This window comes from Marmota flaviventris, chromosome 6 (genome assembly GCF_047511675.1).
Source record: "Marmota flaviventris isolate mMarFla1 chromosome 6, mMarFla1.hap1, whole genome shotgun sequence".
In the NCBI taxonomy this organism is placed as follows: Eukaryota; Metazoa; Chordata; class Mammalia; order Rodentia; family Sciuridae; genus Marmota; species Marmota flaviventris.
This window is the reverse complement of record NC_092503.1, coordinates 99,075,656-99,097,831: the sequence shown is the minus strand read 5'-3', so window position 1 is coordinate 99,097,831 and position 22,176 is coordinate 99,075,656. Positions and strand designations below refer to the sequence as shown.

The 22,176-nt window shown below is 33.8% G+C and overlaps 1 protein-coding gene across 1 annotated transcript in view; it reads left to right on the top strand.

Annotated features, from left to right (window-relative positions):
- Nucleotides 1-560: 560 nt before the first annotated feature.
- Gfral (GDNF family receptor alpha like) overlaps nucleotides 561-22,176 on the top strand; it is a 58,509-nt gene continuing 36,893 nt past the window's right edge. Inside the window, exons 1-5 of the mRNA XM_071613807.1 lie at nucleotides 561-582; nucleotides 4,240-4,374; nucleotides 6,993-7,145; nucleotides 12,401-12,802; nucleotides 20,053-20,383. Coding sequence (XP_071469908.1) covers nucleotides 561-582; nucleotides 4,240-4,374; nucleotides 6,993-7,145; nucleotides 12,401-12,802; nucleotides 20,053-20,383 — 1,043 coding nt within the window. The remainder of the gene's footprint in view (nucleotides 583-4,239; nucleotides 4,375-6,992; nucleotides 7,146-12,400; nucleotides 12,803-20,052; nucleotides 20,384-22,176) is intronic.

Genomic DNA, 22,176 nt, shown 5'->3' with positions numbered 1-22,176 from the left:
ACGGAACATGGAGCAAAACTTTCCTCATTTAGGAAGATGAGGTAAACCAGTCTTATACTGCGGGAACTTGAATTTCCTGTAATTTTTCAGGACTGCTTATGTCTTTTTTCCTTGAGCATGTCCTCCAACTACATGAAATCATTTCCATAACTGAGATGGAAACTGAGTGAGCTCAAATGTCTTGGAAAATCTTGGGTCGTATTTGGGAGATTTTTACACAGTTTAATATCCCAGCTGAAGAAAAAAAAAAAAACTGCTTTCTCACGAATGTGCAGAGTATATATCATTTCCCTTATTATTGGTTTGTGGGCTTTCTTGGAAGCATAATATCCAGGATTAGCATTCTCAGGAGAATAATTGAATTTGAATATAATTAGGAAAGTTCACAGCTCAGGAAAGATTGGTGAGGAAATAGTGACATAGGAAGTTGACTTGAATTAGTAATGTTCTTAGTACACACGACAGAAGCTGAAACCTTATTTAGGACAGTTTCTGTTAGGACGTGGCTGGAATAAGTACTTGTGCCTTTCCTCCAGGTGAACAGCCCCAAGTCATCCGGCATGATAGTGCTCATTTTACTGGGTAAGTGAATGGCGCTTCTGGTTTATCTGAACTCATTGTAGTACTAATTATTTGCAAACTGAATATAGTCCCATGTGACTTAAGCTTAACGGGGTTTATAATGTAGAATACCAATTACACGACACATTTATGTTTCAGCATCGTTCATCACTGACAAAAATGTACAGTTCTTTTATTTATTTATTTCTAACTTGATAGAAAATGAATAATATAAGAATTGCATTAATCATTCTGGTTGTTTCTGTTTAATTGTACAATAATCCAATAACTTTGAGTTATTTACCAGGATTTTATGAAATTCATGTAAGTCCTAGAGTCTTTAAAAAGAAATGAAACCTTCCAGTATCTATTTACAAGTTATAAGATAAATTTTGAATTATTATCTATTTTATTTTAAAATTAAATTAAAAATTTTAATTTAAACCACTCATTTTCTCTAATTTTAAAATCTTAATATTACTGATTCACTTAGTAGAATAAAACAACACCACATTAAGTGCTTCACATTTTGATCAAATTTAATGACCTAAGTATGGAATTGCCTCTCCTATATTACATCCTATGACTATATTGTAGGAGGATGATGAAAATGAATTCATCTGTGTTTAATGTAGAATCAATAACAATCTACTTGTTTTGTGTGTTATTGGAGTTTTTCTATCTTCTCCAGTGTTGAGTGAAACTTATAAATTAAATTCAGGAAAGTGATAGTTGTAATTATAGCTGGATAATAGTAAACAAAGCCAGGGTATTTTCTGTTTACTCTAGGCTAATAGATATTGATGAACAAAAGTATAACTGTGGACAAGAAAATAAAGAACTTTATTTCAAATTGTGTTAAACTTTAAAAGGAGAGTCAAACTAAATTGAATCAAAGATAATTCAAGAAGGAAAGGAATCCTTAATATATTTTCAGTCTTTCTTTGTATTAAATAACAGTTCTATTATGTGAGGCATTCTTCTTATTATTAATTTTAAAATAGAATCTAATTTTCACTGAGCAATTCAGGAGAATTTTTGAAAAATCTTGAGTTAAATATAGAGTCACAAATTTTAAGAAGGAATAAGACATATTTTAGAAAGATAATTATGTTTTGGGGTGTTGCGGGCCAAATAATCAGTATGGTTTCTTTAATTAACTCAGTATTGTATTTGAGTGGAAGATATGAAAAATCATGTAAAATAATCAATTAAGTGTATTATTCAACCAAAATTTGAAAATGTCAAAGGAGGTGAAGTAGATTTAGGAATGATATTATGTAGAATTCATAAATTATCATTTAGCAGAGGTACTGGGGATGTTTTGATGATATATTCAGGATCATCACCTGTAAATTTCTTGAAGTAACCATTTAAAAGACAGATGATAAATGGCAAAATGCCAGTTTCTTATAAGTTACATTTTTGACATAAAATCCCCATATGAGGGTTTTTGAAAACTGGATTAATCCAAGTAAATTTTCACCAGAATCAAAAACACCCTTTTTATCTAGGCTAGCCAAGTTAAGAGCACAGGGGTTTAGCTAGATGAGGTTGTTCCTGAACACTTGAAAATAATAGAAAGCTGACAATGTCGATTTCCACTCTAGCCCTCAAAAAGAAAAATGTCACCAAGCCACACCCATGTGCCTAATCTCCAAATGCAGTGACCCAGCAAGTAGTACATATGATCAAATCAGTTGTCTTGGTATCTTCTTAGGAAGCAAGGTTTCAAAAGAGGTAAGACAGCAGAAAAGATTTCAAGGCTTTACTTCAAGCCTATAACTCTATATTGTCACAGGTGGTTCATAATTAATATCATCTTTATAAATATTCAAATTCAAATGTGATTAAAATGTAGCTTAAAGTTAATGTAACTATAAATCAATTGTAGTCTCCATGTTTTTCTATAAATTTATTAAGCAAGTGTTGGTTTGCATTGTTGTCAAATGAACTTGAATTGCTTTTATAACATATTAAATTAGCATTGGCATCTCTTGATTGCCTTTGGAAAACTTTCTGAAACCATTTCTCCTCCTCTAAGAATAACTTGTAAATATTTGGAAGGTGTTGTTTTGATTAGATGTTATTTATTTATGTATTACTGACCTATAAACAACTGTTTTGTTTGAAACAACATGCATTTATTGAATATCTTGGGATAAAACTAAAAATGAACTCCAGTGCTACCCAATAAAACCCTAGAACTCAGTGATGAAAAGAAGCACATGAACACACACTAGAGAGAGGTGAAATCGACAATCAGGGAATTCTCAGGATTCTAGAATAACAAGTAAAGGGTGTCAATTTAATTTGGGTGTAGGGAAAGGATGGTATAGCATTCAGAGAAAGATTCCTTAAAACAGGTAAAGATTATGGTCAATCTGAAAGGACAAAGAGAGTTACTCAGAATAAAACAATTGAATATTTATAGGGATGGCACAGTAAATCCTCAGAGATGTAAAACAGCATGGGACTTTTGGAAAATTATAAATTCTTGTGGATTTCCAGATTGTGAGTGGTGAGAAATCTGGAACATCTCATAAGGAGCCACCCAAAAAGTCTAAGTAGAGAAATTGCAATACTAGAATGGTGCATTAGGTAGATTAGGAGGTGTAAAGAATATATCTGAATAAGATAAAACTGGAGGCAGACAGACCAATGAAAGTGTTAATCAAATGCTCTAAGTGAGAGTCAATTTTTGTAAGAAGAGATGTGCAAGAGTAAAACTGAGGATATGCAAGGAATTTATCATGAATGTACGATTTCTGGTTTGGGTGCCTCTGATAATGTTGTCCTTGCTTATGGTCCACTAGGAAATAGTGATGAAAAGGACAATGTTAGAGAAATTATAGTTTCAAACATTCAGATAGAGGAAACTATTTTCTATCTGTGGCTATAATATTGGAAAATATTGGTTTGAATCACATTTTTGAGCATCATTGGCCTAGAGAATTTTTTCTTTCTTCTTCTTTTTTTTTTTTTTTTGTGTGTGTGTATGGTGCTCGGGCTTGAACCCAGGGCCTTGTGCAACTCTACCAACTGAGCTATATCCCCAGCCTAGCCTAGGGAATTTAGTTCAAACTGAGAGAGCATAGAATTGTCCACAGAGAATGCATAAGATGAGAATAGGAAAGGTCCAAGGACAGAACCTAAGTGAAAATACATTTTAACAGAAGATCAAGGTAAATCTAGGAGAGATTCACTATGGCCAGAATATATTGATTGGATAAATATCAAGACAATCAATAAAAGTGTTGCCAAAGAAAGACAATCCCAAAACAAATACATCAAAAAAATGACTAATGGTCAAAAGAGGTCAGATAAAGTCTTAAATCTATTAAATTTGATATTAATGAGGTGATTAGAAACCTTTTAAAGAGTAGTTTGGATCAAATAAGAGTCCTAAAAATAAATAAGTTGAAAAATCCTAAAAATAAGTAGGTTGAAAATAGGTGGTGAGAATGAGAAGAATCAGTGCAGACAATTCATTGAAGAATCTTACACAGGAGAAATACAGATCTACAGCTAGAGGGGAGTTTAAGATGCATTTCAGCCTTATAATAATTTTACCATGCTTTATTTTCCACAATTCTGCTCTTTTAATAACTTAGATTTGGGGAAAATAGCCACCAGACTGCAACATCGCAAACTTTTGCTGTCTTCTTGTTATTCAAGCTATGGGACTAAGCTCAGAAAATGGATCTGCTTCCCACACCAATGTTTGTGCATATTTAAGAGAGCAATGCTTAAGTGATGCACATGGATGCAAACATGCATGGAGAATAATGGAAGATGCCTGCAATGTTTCAGGTAAAACAAGTTGCTATAAATAAACTAAAATGGTTTCTTTTATCTAAGATAAAAATGAGATCTGATATTTTCTTCCACAATTCTAGAAACTAAGTTAATCTTCATGTTAAGTGTCTTACTTAATTTTGACATTCACTTAATCTACATTCCATCATATTCTGGTGAATTTCATTGCAAAAGAATATGATTAATTACTAACGGGCTCTGATTAACACTTAAGGCAGATGCAAAATTAAAGATTAAATTTACTTGTTTTATCAAGAAAAATGCTCAGATGATATGTGTGCTTCTTAGAACCACAAATAAAATTCTTCAGATAAAATAGCATTCTGCTAATATGTCAATTTGTCAAGGACTAAAGAATAATGTTTGGGATAACCATTGCTATTTATTTGTACATTTATAATGTTTGTTCTTTATTCTTATCAAGTACACACTATTGTTCACTCCAATTCTGTCAAGAGTCATTTAAAACAAATTTTAAATTTTTAAATTATACTACATTCCAAATATTTGAAGGGAGTTTCAAGAAATGAAGAAAACAACGATTGAGGGGGAAAGTCTTACTATATAGTAACTGCATATATAGTAAATAAAATTTTACCAAATCATTCCCTGAATGGGGAATTCCTCAAAATGAAAATTGGAAATTGGGCCCATTTTCCTTCTCAGAGTCACGAGACCTATAAGAAGACTCAGTACTGGATGAGGAGCAAAAGAAACTTGTATTGGCCAAGGGTAACAGAAGTGGGAAACAGACTAATAAATCAATTTCTTGACCTGTTGGGGAGTGGAGAAAAGAAATGAGGGGAGAAAGAGGCTAATAAACTGAAGGACATTTATGTCTTTTCCTGGTATAGGTGGAGACTTCTCAGAACTCAGGCACCACATCTTTTCTCTCCTTTTATGGTGGGGTGCTTCTTATCATGGTGGCTTATAGGTGTGTTGCTCAGTATGAAAATTAGATTAAAATGAAATTAGAGGTCTGGGGAATCACTCTGGCAGCCATCTTGAATCTGAATGGTTTTGGCTAGCCCACTGAAGAGGAGCCTGTGGCCTTAAGACATTCTGTCCTCAAAGACAGACAAGATCAGGGTAGAAATTCAGCTAGGGCATGTAGGCAGTACAGTGGATAACAAAATCATTATAGTAAGGCTCCATTCACACAAAATACACATATTAAACTGATTATACAGGGGGACATTTTCTAGTAATGGCATGATAAAATTAGTTTTAAAATGCAACATTTTAACATAATGACAAATATAACCTTCTTATATTATGACTATTATAATATTCTAAATGCTGATGAATGTTGTGAAACATTCTGTAAGACAAATACTAAAGGGAAATTCAAAATGTATTTCTCCATGATTTTTTTTCATTTCTCCATTTTACAAAGATTAGATCACATACTGCTCATGACTCTTGACTATCCTCAAATGCTTCCTTTACCTCAGACTGCATTGTGTTAAAAAGTAGCAACCTACAGTTCTAACAATGCCCATGTGTACAATATTCATCAGCAGGCTTGGCCCAGCAACATGACCTCAGTGAATTATACAGAATGTGTAGGAAGGCAGACAGTTTCTGCTCTTGTGTGTCCTTGAGAAAGTACATGGACTATTCACACTGGAAGGAAAGTTATAGCTATCTAATCCAATATTCATATTTCTATTCAGGAAAAATAATTTGCTTAAAGTAATAAAATAATTTTAGGATGAAGACAGAGGACAACGAAATTTGTTATTTGTATTGATGATGAAACTCCTTGTTATATAAGGCAATTTAAAATGTGTTTCTAAAATATCACACTTCATGTGTCATGAATTATCACTTATTTATGTATTTTAGTATATAATGGCAAGACATTTGTGGTAGTTTGCAAAAATATTTGCATAATTATCTCATGCATGAAGATGAAATAGAAATATTTTCAAATTCACAGACAATATAAACTTAAGTGGTTTTATCCAAAACAATGTATAAAAGAAAACTGGGATAGAGGAATATAGCTTTTTAAATTAAAACAGAAAATTAAATATTATGAGTTATAAAAGATTTGTTCAATAATATTTATGGAGTGCTTATAAGTGCCAGGTTCACTTCATTTCTCAATAAATTTAGAGACACCTACATATATCAGAATGACATATAAAATAAAATAGCAGATTAAGACAAAATAGCTAATGAAGTATCTAAAATAACAGAATAGAAATCATTCTGGTGATTTCATAAAAGGACAGCTTTGAGTATTTCCGAAGTGCAAATATTGGCATTTTATGTCGGGACAAACTACTTTAAAATGCAGAAAGTTTCCATTTATTTTATGAAGTATGTTCTGGGAAAAGCACAGTAAAAATAGATATCTTGTGTAAAAAGTCATTTATTTGATCATCCTGCAACAACCTTATATAATCTTGTCATACTAAAGAATTACCCAGATAGGCATCTAGGTGCTTTAGGAGGCTTGGGGTGCAACTCAAAGGTTAAGCACCCCTGGGTTCAATCCCTGGCACTAAGTAAATAAATAAATTATAAAGTACTTTGGAGAAAAGGATCCAAAAGTTATGTTCATATTAATATCTGGAGTGTTATATTTTGATTGTTAAATCCAGGTGACCCTTGCACGATAAGTAATTTATCACACTGTAACCTGAGAATCCAGTCCTTTGTGGACAGCAATTTCCAGTTTAAAGAGTGTCTCTGCACAGATGACCTGTACTGTACTGTGAACAAGTTTCTTGGAAAAGAATGTGTCAATAAATCAGGTAATGCTTGTTCATCCAGGTCTTTGTTCCAAAGCTAAATCCTGCTAAATCATGACATATTATTCTTTTTTCTTATTGCAAGGTTTTGGATTGCTAATATTTTGCTGACATATCTATGTTCATGTAGTAGTATATTGGCATATTGTCTTGCCTTATAAGATCTTTAGTTTTGTTGTCTAACACTGGCCTCTTCAAATGAACTGAGAAGTGTTTCCTTCTCTTTCATATTCTGGAACAGTATACAAAGAGCTGGCATTATTTTTTTTTTTTAATTCAAGATTAAGTCAATCAACCAGTGAAAGTATCTAGGCTATTCTTCATTGGAAGTTCCAAGACACAAATTCAATGTACTTAATTGTTACAATACTAATTCAGTTATCTGTTTCTTCATGAGTGAGCTTTAGTAGTTGGTGTCTTCCATTTTATGGATTTTTATATTTAGAGTTTCTAATGAACTCTTTTTTTATTGCCATCTCTAAGTTGCTCCTCTAATATTCTGTTCTTTTTAATGTCTGTAGGAGTGGTAGTGATGTCCTCTCATTCATTCAGGTATTTATAATTTGTGTTCCTTCTTCCTCTTTTTCTTTTCTGATTTTGTCCTTTGTTGGCTCATTGTGTGTGTGTGTGTGTGTGTGTGTGTGTGTGTGTGTGTTTGTGGTGATTTTAAATTGTTCTTAATTTTCTATTTTCTTCAGATAAAAACTTGGATCATTGATCTAAGGTTTTCTTCTTTTCCTGACATGAATATTTAATACTATGAATTTCCTTTCAAGAACTGTCTTAGCTACACACACAAATTGTTATGCTATATTTTAATTTTTATTTAATTCAGAATATTTTCTTTTCTTTGGAATCTCCCATTTGACTCATGGTTTAGAAACTTGTTGCTTAATTTCCAAATATCTGGGATTTCCTAGGTGTCTTTCTTACTGATTTTAGTTTAATTTCCATCTCATCTGAAAACATATTTAATATGATTTCAATCCTTAATTAAAATGATGATTGCTGAATATCATTTGTACAATGTACTCTATTCTATATAATATTCATGCACATATTCACACACAATAAAAATATTCAAAGTCATATAGGAAGAAATAATGGTGACCCACAAGGCTTCACAGAATTGCAGTCATAGATTGTTCCTCCAGTGGCTCAGGAGGCTGAGGCAGGAGGATCTCAAGTTCAAAGTCAGCCTCATCAACTTAGTGAGGCCCTAAGGCAATTCAGTGAGACCCTGTCTCTAAATAAAATATTAAAAAGGGCTGGAGATATGCCAGTCCTTAAGCACCACTTTGCAATTTTTATTTTATAAAAATATTTTTAAAAAATTGTGGCAGACATAGCCTTTTAGGGTGAACTGTGTCCTTTAGGGAGACAAACAAAATGGATTTTTAAAATAGAGGAAATACAATGAAGCAGAGCACATTTGGAGAGCAACAAATCTTTTGTTAAGTTGGATTGTAGAATGGAAAAGTATTAGGATATAATGTTGGAAAGAAACCAGATGTTAATAAAAATGAGGCAAGCTGAACTTATAGCTTTCTAATGAGATTAGGCTTTAAACCTTTGATATGAGGATCTGTTATCGATTTTAAACAGAGGAATGAAGAATCAGCTTTCCAAATGATAAGGTTGTAAGGCAGAAGATGGAATGGAAGGGAGAGAAAGATGCAAGCAGGACATAAATTAAAAAGCATCAAAAAAAAATTGGTGGCTAGGCATCTGTTTTAGTTACCTTTTTCACTACTGTGACTAAAAGACCCTACCAGAAAAAACTATAGAGGAGGAAAAGTTTATTCAGGAGCTCACGGTTTCAGAGGTCTCATTCCACAGGAGGACAGCTTCATTCCTTAGGGCCCCAGGTGAGACTGAACATCATGGTAGAAGAATGTGGTAGAGAGAAGAGGTTCACATAATGATCAGGAAGAAGAGAGATAGACTAAGGTCAGCTCACCAAAAATATACCCCAAAGGAATGCCTCTAATGACTCATCTTTTCCAGCCCCACCCTACCCACCTTCAGTTACCTCTAAGTTAATCCCTATCATAGAATTAATTCACTTATTTGGTTAAGGATGTCATAATCCAATCATTTCACCATTAAACCTTCTTGCATTGTCTCACACATGAGCTTTTGGGGGACACCTCACATCCAAACCATAACAGTGTCACATGCCTAAACTAACACATGTGCTGAGAATTATAAGGAGAGGGGATATTTTAAGTATGTCTATGAGTTATAATTAGTAGGAACTGGTGACCAGCTGAATAGTGGGAGAAGAAAATGTACTAAACATGATATTCAAAGCGATTACAATGAAATAAAAATAAAGAAGAAATTATGGATTGGGAACAAAAATATCATTATATTTGGAAACATTTTTTTTCTGAAACATTCTTTGGAACATTCAAATTAGGAATGTTTATAATTTTTTATGAAGTTTCCCATGCTAAAAATAAAATTGAAAATAAAGAAGTAATAGAACATGCCTTATTCAACTAGTATTTGGAAACAGAGATTTTGAGTTGAGAAGAAAAATATAAAATAGAGGCACAAATTTTGAAGTTAAAGACTTATGAGCAGATAAAAACACAAAGGAAAATAAATTCATTAGGAAAGGAGAAGTGAGAAGTGAGAAGAAAAGTATTTTCAGTAACAATGTCATAATCTAGTTAGAGAGACCAAAAGGAAGTTTTTAACGGTAGGAAAAGAAACTACTGTTAATTTTTTTAAACTAGTAAAAGAGGGGACCCAGAAAATAGTTAGCAATTAAAAGGAGACATTAAATAGGACAGGTCCTGTGAATGACATTAGTTTGCTAAATAGGGATCTCTACCAGTTTTAGATTGAATTAGTCAGAAATGTAAGCATGTTGAAATATTTATCAAAATATTGTTTTGTTTCAAGAAATTGAAACATTTCTATCTCAATCATCATTTATATCACACCAAGTTAGGATAAAATATTGCTATCAGTTAAGCACATATATACAAGTAGAGAGCAGTTAAAATGAAATCAACTATCATGCTAAAACCACTTTTCCCACATGGAATTTATTAAACCCTGCAATGTGGAAATATTGATAAACCAGTCCTACAAAAACCTTAGAACTATGAGATAGAAAAGAAGACCTAAACAATTTCACAAATGCACTTCATGATAGACCTGACTTGATTGTTAGGTTTGGAAGGCATATTCAAGGGATTGCTGATATTTCAGCTTAAAATAGTAAAGGAAATAAACACTGAAATTTTAGCATTCCTTCTGTATTAGCTGCAGCATTCTCCACGAAGCCTTGACCTCTCTTTCTTTCTTTTGCTTTACCAAAATGTTCCCCAGCATATACATATTCTTGGAAAAATTGGTTTTGGCATTTCTGTTTTTTTTTAATATGGTAAAACTCCCAATAAAGTTTCTGAAAGATAGAAAATGATCAATAAATATATGATGTAAATATTAAAATTCATTAACTATTTTGAGCATCTAAGTCTTGTATCTAAGATATTTTTTACTCAATTTATATATGTAGATGTTGTATAAACTCTGAGGAATATGATTCTAGATGAGATAGTCCCTGCTCTTGAGTATCTGACAACATTGAGCAAAATTTATATTTAGTCAGGATATTTAATTTAAAGTGGCTATATACATATACATATATAGTTATACTATATTTTATATACAAATTTTAATTATTTTGTTACAAATATTCAGTTATATTACAAGTATATATTATCAAATATGTTGACATTTAGGTAGCTTTACATTTTATTTCATATCAAAATATATAATTACCAATATAAGAGAGTGAATTATATCAGGGTAGCATTAAATTACCTACATCTTGTACATGAATGCCTGGACATGCTAGCTATTAGGGATTTAAGAGATGGTCTCTGTTCTTATTTAGGACTCTGATTTATAAAATATAATGATTCATTGTGAGGTCTTATTAGTAAAGGTGGAAAATGGTCGAGTAGCAAAAACACATGCACAATTGAGGCTGCACAGTGCTTAGCAGAGTGCAATGGAAGTTTGTACTTACACACTTTTATAACATGAAGGTGGTCATATTGTCTGTATCTTGCATAAGTATGAGGCATTTGAAAAACTAATGTGTGGGAACACTCATTTAATAGAAAAAAAATTTAACTTAAAAGTACAAGAAGAGCAGACATCCCGAAGACAAGAATGAATGGCTAGAGGAAGAATACTAAAGTCTCAGAAGCATTGCAGTAGAAGTCTTTTATTTATTTATTTATTTATTTATTCATTCATTCATTCATTCATTCATTCCCAGTTCTGGGTTTGAACACAATAGTGCTCTGCCATTGAGCTATATCCCCAGCTTTTACCCCCGCCCCCTCATTTTAAAATTTCAAAACAAATATTGCTAAACTGCTGGGGCTGGGCTTGAATTTGCTGTCCTTCTGCCTTGGCTTCCTCAGTCACTGAGATTACAGGCCTGCCCCACTACATATGACATGGAAGTCTTCTTGAAGTGCCTCAGAGGAAGGCAAGACATTTTAGAAGTAGACAAAAAAAAAAAAAAAAAGCCTGTAAATCTACTAAGAATCTTGTGCTGAAGTTACTCTCCCTATCTTCTTCATATAAAATTTATACAATTCTAGGCTTATTGGGTCTTTCTAATAGAAGATGTGTTCTCAATGAAGGCAGTAGAACCACCAAGGGGCATAAATTGCTGTTGAGTATGGGCCAAAAAGTCTTACCTTACCATGTACAAGGTGTACGTATAGAAATTTTAAAATAGACAAACAGTATATCTACATAATTCATTTCATGAGGGACAGAGGAATTACAAAAAATGTCTAAATTGACTTTGCATGGATAGAGAAACACTTTAGTAAAGGCACATTTGTGGGAGAAAATGGAAATTCATAAAAATTTGTGTAAGAAATAATGGATTGCCTTGTACATAAGTTAAATGATTTTATTAACCATGAAGATGTAATGAAAAGACAGACAGTAAATGGAAAGGACAAAATACCATTAAAAATGAGCATTAACATTATGTTGTTTATGCAAACTCTAAATTATTTTGTTCAGTTTTTCAACTTTAAAAATTCAACGTCATTTGTAACTGCTTCTTTGAAGTAATTTCCCACTGATTTTTGAAAGACAAGGGGTATTGGGATATTTATAAAAAATATGTTTATATGCTTTATTAAAAGCATATTGAAGAGTTATAAATACATGGATTTATTTCATTTTTAGTTGTTCTTCATTTATAGGAGAGTTAATACTGTCCTCCGATTTGGCTTCCAAGTCAAATACTACTCAGTGGTTCCATAAGAAAGACACATCGTTAATGGCTGAACAGAAGACTGACTGTGCCAATGTCTGTCAGGAATCTGAACAGTGCACTATGTTTTATGAGAATTTTAAGAAAACGTGTGGCAGAGAGACAGAACAATGCAAGAGCCTGGGTGGAAGACAACTGTGTGCAGCATTAAGAGAAAGGCTGAAAGAAATGATTTTATGGAAGTGTCCATGCAGTGACCCTTCCAAAGTAGACTGTACTCAAATTTGGAAAAGTTTATTTGAAGACATTTGTATGCAGGATGCTCAAATGAATCAAGTCCCCACCTTAAGTGAAGACGCTGAGGATGGGTTCAGTGAAGACACAGCTTTAGGTTGGTATTCACAAAATCAAAATTAGCAGTAATCAGTATAATCACAAAAATGAGGGAAAATATTTGGCTTCTCATTCCAACTCTATCATTTCTGTGTTTTTCCTAGAAAACTAAAATTGGAAAGCTCAATACCACAACTGTGTCCAAACGGGACTACAAAGAAAGAGAAAACGTGTCTTGAGGTTTTGGCATAATGTTAATTTCATTCATTCATTTGTTGAACAAATAGGAGACATTTACAGTGTGTTAGGTCCTATGCAATAGGATTTAAAAACAAATATGTCCTTCATTGAAGGACCATGCTATGTTTCAGAGGATTTTAAATATTAAATAAAAGGATTAAATGTGGTAAGTGATGATCGTTTATTTATTGTGATTGCCACAGGCCATATTCTAAGTCCTAGGATAAAAGAGTAAGTGAAACAAAAATCACTGCTCTCCAGGAGCTTGCATTCTGACTCCAGGAGTGTCTGTACCAGTTTCCCTGGAAACAGACACAGAGACAGAGGTTTACATGTCGGAAATGTATTGAGGTGCACCCGTAGGAGCCAAAGCTAAAAAGAAGACACAGAGTTAGATGGAAGGTGAGGTAGAAACGAAATATGGTTACTCTGGAGAACTAACTTAACTGCTTCCACAGAAAGCTTTGTTCCAGGAATGGACTTTCAGAGTTACAGATTCAAGGGACCTGGTCCTTTGTACCTGGAAAAGTCTGTGACCTGTTATGACTACTTCCCTTAGAGGAAGGCAATGATTGGAAAAGTATGGGGGTGACCTATCACCCAACAACACACCTAGGATGTGGGAAACACTAGTACCTAGTTCACCCAGGGGAGCTGAGTGGTGCACCTCAGCATCTGCTGTGTAACCTGGAGAAAATTAACAGGATAAAGGTTTTAAGGTATATTTTTAAGCAGCAATGAGTGCTAAAAAGAATGATAAAACATGTAGGGGGAAAAGAGATCTGAGTAGGTGGTTTGTAATTTTAATGGAGTGGTCAGAGAGGTTCTTTGAGGAAATTAATGTTTAAATAAATATTTCAAAAGAGAAGGAAATGCACCATGTGGGTATCTGGGGGAGAGAATAGTTAAGGCAGAAAAAAAAAAACCAGTGAGTTAAAAAGTCTGGAATTGTGAATGTGTTTAGTGTTTGGACAAGCAGAGACACTGTAGTTAGAATTGAAAGAGCAAGCGAGAGAGGTGCAGGAGTGGAAATCAGAAGCATAACAGGTGCAAAATCACATTGTATTTGTAGGTTATTTCAAAACCTTGGCTCTTACTCTAAGTCATATAGTAAATCATGGAAGGTTTTGGTCGGGAGAGAGGCATGGCCTGAGTTTTAATCTTTAATAGGATCTTTGTTGTTGTTTGTTTGAAAACTAAGAGAAGCAAAGACCTAAGTAGGAAAGCCAGGTAGAAGGCTTTTAAAATAAGGTAGCAAAACATGATGGAGGATGATCCAGTATGGGAAAATGTGTGATTCTGGACATATTTTGATATTACTTGATCTTATAGAACTTCAGAAAAAGAATCAAAGTTGACTCCCAAGTTTTTGTCTTGAGTACTTATAAGGATCTGCTGGCTTTATTTTAATTAACAAATACAGGAACAGCTCCTGGAAGAAGCTTTAGTTGGGAACAAAGGAGGCTTTGGGAGTTAGAGCTGGTCATTTTAAGTCTGAAATGTTTATGAGATATCTAAGCAAAGGTATCTAGTAGGAAATCATACATAACGGAATTTATGTCTAAATTCTATATATAGCATATGGATGTGAGATCTGTACAGTAAGAAGATACTGAGAGAGTCATCATTCACTTCTAGATGGCATATAAGACTATGGGACTAGATGACTTTAATGAAGACATGCATGGTATCTTGGAGCAGATTGGCAGCAGGTTGAGATGCTATCAAATTTTGGACATATTTTGATATTAGTTGATCAATAAGAGAAAAAGCAATAGGTGCATGACCTCTGGGATGCTGCAGCATTCACTGGTATGGGAGAAGAGAAAGGAGCAGTAAAAACCTAGAAGGATATACTAGAGAGAGAGAGAGGGTAAAACAAGGAAGAATGGTGGCAGGAAATCAAGTCAAGTATAGGAAGTTTCCAAAGGAGAAATGAAAGATCCAGAGGATTCCATGATGTGATACAGATATTCAGGACCAAAAATACACTAAGTGCATTTGACAACGTGGAGGTTACAGATGACCTTGATGAAAACATGTGTGGAGTGGAAAGCACAATGACAGGATTGAAGGTGGAGTTTAAAGAGTCTGTAAGGAAATAGGAGGAGGGAAATTGGAGGCAGAAACTAAGGATACTTTTTGAAAGAAGGTTATTGTAAAGAGGAGATTTTTTCAAGATGAAAAATATAAGATATGTATGCTGATGTGCATGATTCAGAGATGGTGGTAAAATTGATTATTCATGGATGAAGTGGTGAATAATACCCATGCAATACATTTGAATCATGCTTATCAAGTGCCATTAAGTGGAAAAATAAGACAGCGAGATGTAGTCTCTACTCTCATGGAATGCACATGACATTTTCCAGCTCTACCCTCTAGCTCAAAGTGGTTCCCAACTAAAGGCTCTACTTTCAGCATTAAATGTGAATCAAGGCCATCTTATGAGAATGATGAAGGAAATGGTAAGATAGTAAGCTTGAGTTGAATGCATAATGTTTGATGACATATGAAATACTATATATTAGAAGAATTTTATGGGCCATTTTTATTTTTGCAGGGATACCTGTTTGCATATCATATGATGTTTCTATGAGAAAACTAAACAGTATAAATGTATAAGGCTGTAGTTACACTGAGGAACTAATAAGAAAATAAAGAGGGGATAACAGTGACGAAGTTCACCTATTAGTGTATATATCTAGGATGGAAACTGTCAGTGAATTCAGGAGATGTTTAAAAGATTGGAAGGAAATATGAAGACAAAATTCCCGGAGGTACATATACAGATTAAATGAGGGGAAGTTTTTTGAAGATAGTAGAATAATTCATATTTGTAATCAAAAATAGAGAAATTCAAGTAAAAGTCAAGTTTAGAGTTGAATTACTGGTGTGACATATTTGGAGGGCAGGTGAAGATCATAGGGAATTATGAAGTAAGGTGGTAGATGAGATTTTTTTTCCAAAGGGCACAGAAGTAAGCCAGCACAATGACAAGATTTGAGGTGGAGAAGAAGATTGACATCAGTGATGAATATCAGGGCAAGAGTTTGAAATTAGTATTTGATAAGATAATCAGCATAAAATTCAGAGAAGGACAATTTTTTTACATGGGTGAACAATATTTTGGAAGCTGTAAAACTGACAAGGTAGATACAAACATTCTCTAAGGAAAACACGGTGTGTTCCATATGGGACATAGGTAGCAGCAAGGTAACAAGAAAGGGAAAATAAGCTGGGAGAAAATCTAGGTTTCCAAGATACCAGCCTTTTATCTTCTTCTTTCTTCCATGGTTTCAGGCTCTCTCTCTCTCTCTCTCTCTCTTCTCTCTTCTCTCTCTCTCTCTCTCTCTCTCTCTCTCTCTCTCTCTCTCTCTCTCTGCCCCCCCCCAGGATTGAACTACTCAAGGGCACTATATACTGAGCCACATCCCATCCCTTTTATTTATTTATTTACTTTGGGGGAGAAGATATCTCTAAGTGTCCTAGGCTGACCTCAAACTTGCCATCCTCCTGCTTCAGTTTGTCCAGTTGCTGTGATTTCAAGCATGCACCTTTGCACCCCACCCTGTTCAGTCTCCTCTGAGGATCTCTTTTATATTAAATGTTAGTGTATATCCTCTGAGAAAGAAGTCTTCTGCTTAAATTTAATGAATCATTTCATAGAAATGTATCTATTAGTTTATGATTAACTTATTTTGTCACATTATAAAATTTAAATAGAAATATTTGTATGGAGTAATTGTATGGGAGAAATTCTGATGATACCTGAGGGAAATGTGCATATTTTTAATACATTTGTATATGATTTCAAAATTCAGATGGTTGGTGTCTGCTTCTGTTTATTCCTAGAATTTATTGTCCTTTACCTTCTTCTCAACAATTATGCTATTATTTAAAATATCCTCTGGGAAAAGCATATATACTTATGTGTGTGTATGTGTGTGTGTTTATATACATATATATATATTTATACACACATGCAAATATATCATATGAAAAAAATGTAAAAGTCTAGGAAGTATTCTTCCTTCAGCTGGTCTTTTGTTTGTTTGTTTGTTTAAATTCTGAGGAATCTGCTTTTTTTGTCTTAAGTTTTTAAAAAAGTTGTTTTTATTAAATGAATGTTCCATGTTCAGCCAGAGGAAGGAGAAGTTGTGTACAATGTGTCAAAATGCATTCTACCATTATGCATAACTAATTAGAACAAATTAAAATATTTAAAAATAAGTGAATGTTCCTCGCACATTAGCTTTTCCAAATGCCTCATACTTATGCAAGGTCAAGACAATCCAACCAACTTCATGCTATGAGAGTGTGCAAACAAACTTCTATTTTTCTCTTATAAGCACTGTTCATTTGCTGGAGTGCACGAAACACAAGTTACTATATCATTTTGCATGTTTACCTAATAAGAGTTCTGCATTTAATATGCAGAAAATCTATTGAAATACATTATTCATTGCGTATGAAAACAGTACACCATCAAAAATTAAATTTATTTTCCCATACTAAATGCAGCTCTTTTTCATTTTGGATACCAACCACTCATATAACAATTGAATCATCTGAATAGACCAACAGAACAAAACTAATCTGGGTGGCTTAAGAAATAAATTTTATTTTCTCGTAGGAGGCTGGTAATCCCAGATTAAGGTCAAGTAGGATCTGCTTTAGATGAGAGCTCCTTTCTTCCTGGCTTATAGGTATCCAGTTGTCTTCCTGCCATGTCTTCACATGACCCTTCCTTGGTGTGTTCTGAGGGAGGAGAGAGAGAAAGAAAATTCTACTGTCTCTTCTTATAAGGTCACTAACCAAATCAGATAGGGCCCCCCACTCTTATGACCTCATTTAACCTTATTACATCTTGGATACATCATTCTAAACACAACTGCACTGGTGGTTAGGGCTCCAACATGAATTTTGGGGCAGGGTACAATCATTCAGTTTATACCAATGAGTCCGTACTTAACCATTAAGGGTAGTTTCTTCAATACTTTTTGATGCATGGAACAACCCTCCCTATAAGTCCCCATGTAGAGGTATTAACCCATAACAGATGTCTGTCCCAGGCTTTTTTTATTTTATAGAAAAACCATGTGACTCACTGAGATCTGTTTGGGATGTCATTTAAGATGGACAACTGACATAGACAGGAACTTCAGGTCTTCCATGAAGAGACAGGAAAGTAGACTCAACAAGAAATATTGAGTAAACAATCAATAGAAAAAATGAAAAAAATATGTATCAAAAATTGATGGGAAAGCACACAGAGTCTGGAAAGGTTGTGACATATTTGGGATAGGAAGAATTTTCCTGATTGTACCATCATGTAGGTGCAGTGGGCTGTCAGGCAAGGAAAATGAACACATAGCCAGGTGGTGAACAGACTAGTTATGAAAGGGTGTTTGTGCCAACTGAGGCATACTTTACAGTTGAAACCAAATTCTAGATTTTGATTAAGTTTCATAGATATTTTCATTACATAAAAGTTAATATCTTAATAGCCAATGGAAAATACTTAATTTTTGTTTTAAAATAAAATTCTGGTCATCTATTTCCTTCCCATTTTATGCATATACCTACTAGAGCTCCTTGTGTTTTATTTGGCTTTAGTTTCTATTTCCTTACACACTCTGGGGATGCTCAATGACAGCGACTGCAGATTTGCATCTTCAGGACATGACTCAGTACATAGGAAGGACTCAATGGGTATTTCTTGAAAGATTTTAGAAATCAATGGCAACTGAGTTCACTTCTATTCAAGAGATTTTCCAGTTCTATAATTATAATTCCCAAGAACTCTTGGAGGTTAAAGTAACCAGACGTGGAAACAATTTTTACATTTCATGTCTATCTAATTAAGAACTTACTGGGATGGGATTATTTTGGTGTTGTTCAGACAACATTCCTTCTGTTCTCTTTCCCCAGACAGTGTTTGCTTACTTCGGTGCACATGGTCTAGTCATTAATTAGCATTTGTTTAGATCATCAAGTAATTGAATCCTCAAAGCAGAGCAGTTTAACTCACATGAATGATGTTTCAGAGGTTTACTTTTCTTCTTCTGAACCCTCCTAATTTTCAATATCAGTGGTTAAATGAGTGTTATAGGATCTTGTATGTATTTTTTTCCCAATTGCTCATTTATAAATTCTCCAAGGAAATTTGGAAAAAATTAAATAATGAGACAGTTTCTTTGTTTTCCTTCTAGATAACATGAATGAGGATGATACATTCAAATGGAATCTAACTACTCCTTCCTATCATGGTAATGTTTATAAGTAATCATTTTGATCTGCCTTGTAAAAAACTGGACAATATACTTTAAAAATAGTTATCAGACTTCTTCAAGTTAGGTTAGTACAAAATAAATTATGTGGGTAACACTTCAAATATAAAAAAATTTCTTCCACAATAATTGTCCTTTCATTAGCTATTCATGTATGTTCTGAGACATATTTTACAGTTGAAACCAAATTCTAGATTTTGATTGTTTCATAGATATTTTCATTACATAAATTAAATAGTTTGGGGCCAATTATGTTTGTGTAGTCATGTGGTAGTAGTGAGGATGGGGCTAGTATTCACATATACCTGTGTTTTCCAGAATGTGAACATCTTCATAGGCTAGAAGAATTACATAGACTTTTATTTGAGATTCCTATCTGCTTCCAGTAATGTGCAACAGAACTATGATGATTTTGATTTGAGCCAATTAATTCACCATAAGCTGTATAGTTCAAATGCAAGTTCTGAAAATTTATTGTCTACATTTTGGAGACTTGGATTCAGAGATTTTCTACTACAACTTGGTTTGGGCCCAATACATTTCCCATCACTCTGGATCACAATACATACCCAATATAGATGATAGATGCTTCAAATAGCACACTGCTCAGGTCTCAGGATATTCATACTTACTCTAAAGAAAGTAATGTTTGCCAAAAATGGCACATTGGCACATCATTGTATTTTGTTCATAGATGTCTCACAATTTTTGCAGATTCTAAATGTATGGTTTTGTGTTTACTTTTTCATGACCTGAGCATATCCATTTCTTTCAGAATTCAACGGGATCCAGTCCTGTTTGGAAGTGACAGAGGCGTGTGTAGGGGATGTTGTGTGTAATGCACAGTTGGCCCCTTACCTTAAAGCATGCACAACAAATGGAGATCTGTGTGATGTGAAACACTGCCAAACAGCCATACGGTTCTTCTATCAAAATATGCCTTTTAACGTTGCCCAGATGTTGGCTTTTTGTGACTGTGCTCAATCTGATATACCTTGTCAGCAGTCCAAAGAAGCTCTTCACAGCAAGCCATGTGCAGTGAACATAATTCCACCCCCTACTTGCCTCAATGTAATTCACAGCTGCAGAAATGATGAATTATGCAGGTGAGTAAAAACATGCATACCTTACTTTCTTATTTCGGCACCTTATTTGTTACAGTCCAGTCCTAGCACTTGATCCCATTACATTAGTTGGAGTTCCCACCTTTATCCACTGTGGTGTAAATAAAACCAGACAATTCATAGTTTTGAATCTGTGGTACATGTCTAGTGACCTTTTTGAAATTTTAATGCAGAATAGGTTTTTTATAATAAAGCAATTCAGTATCTAAAATTTTGGAAATCATATTTTTAATTATATATTCAAGTTGAACTAATGAATCGGTTAACATTCCAGGTTTGTATAACAGTTTCAGAATTTGGGGGGGGAGGGGAGTGATTATGTAAGGCTGCCAAATGTCCTAGAATTTTGTCAGGGTGGCTATTTGACCTTCAGAATAAATCCTCTCTGTGTTAGACTGAAGATCATGAATGGATCTCTCAGTAAACATCTGAAGGAAGAGATACCAAGCCAATGTTCTCAAGCCAATTGTATCTCTTTCAATGTTGAGGAAGAAATATGAGTGACAAGGTCAAAAAGCAGTAAGGATGGGGTGTGCAAGGGGGAAAGCAACAGGCAATGAGGCCAGAAATTAAATTGGGTAAAGTGTGGGCAGGACTAGATCACTAGGGCCCTGAATGATTTTGCAAGGTTTTGGCTTTTAGCATAAGTAAAATGGAGAGGTACTGGAGGGTTTTGAGCAGAGTTATGAATGATCTGGCTCCTTTATTAAAACTTTCACTCTGCCCCCATGCAGATAACCACTCTCAGGAACCATAAATTTAGTACAACACCTCTGCCTCTTTCTTTTCATTAGCACATTTTGTTGTATGTTCAAGATATGAATTTATCTCTTATATGGTCATAAATCTACAGTTCCACTAGGACAGGAGTAAGAACATGCAGGAAAGAACAACAATACCAAAGAAACAGAATGATTCAAAATTATTTGTAATATTGATGATATAGTTGAAGGAGTTTTAAGAAATAAAATTTATTTGGCTCATGGTATAATAGTTCAAAACAAAATTTGCCATACTTTTTATCTTGCTTCTACCACTGACAAGACTAGAAGATTTAATGATGTCAGCTTCCTGAAATTTCTTCGTAAATTGCTTTCATTTAGCCTTCTATCTCCATTCTCTTACTATAAGTCATAGTAATCTGCAAAATAGTTCCAGATCTTGTAAACATTTGTCAAAAAGGTAACTACTTCCTCATAATGTACATTCTATGAGATATATGGTAATGATCTTAGATGAGTAATAAAACATTGAAATGTTCTTCTACTTATCATGGATTCTTAAAAGGGTTTTATTTAAAAACTTTGTCATGAAAATGCATACTCATTACTTTAAGGCTTAACTATTTATCATGATGAATAATAATGTCACTGATAAAAATAGCTGTGTTTTTAAATTAGTGCCTCATAGTTATACATAATATTAGTGCTCATTTTGATATAATTATGCAAGTATGGAATATAATTTGCTCCAATTCAGTTCCCAGTACTTCTCTATAACCTCCTCCTCCCTCCCCCTGTCCCTTTTCTCTACTTTTTCTTGTCTTTCTTCTATGTATAGTTTTTTTTAATTTAGTAACATATGTGTATATATGACCTATACACATATGTTACTCTCTCTCTCTCTCTCTCTCTCTCTCTCTCTCTATATATATATATATATATATATATATATATATATATATATATACACACACACACACACATAAGATTGTTTGGTCTGTTTAATTCCATCTTTCCATTTATCCTTCCTCCCTCTCTATCCTCTTCCTCTAT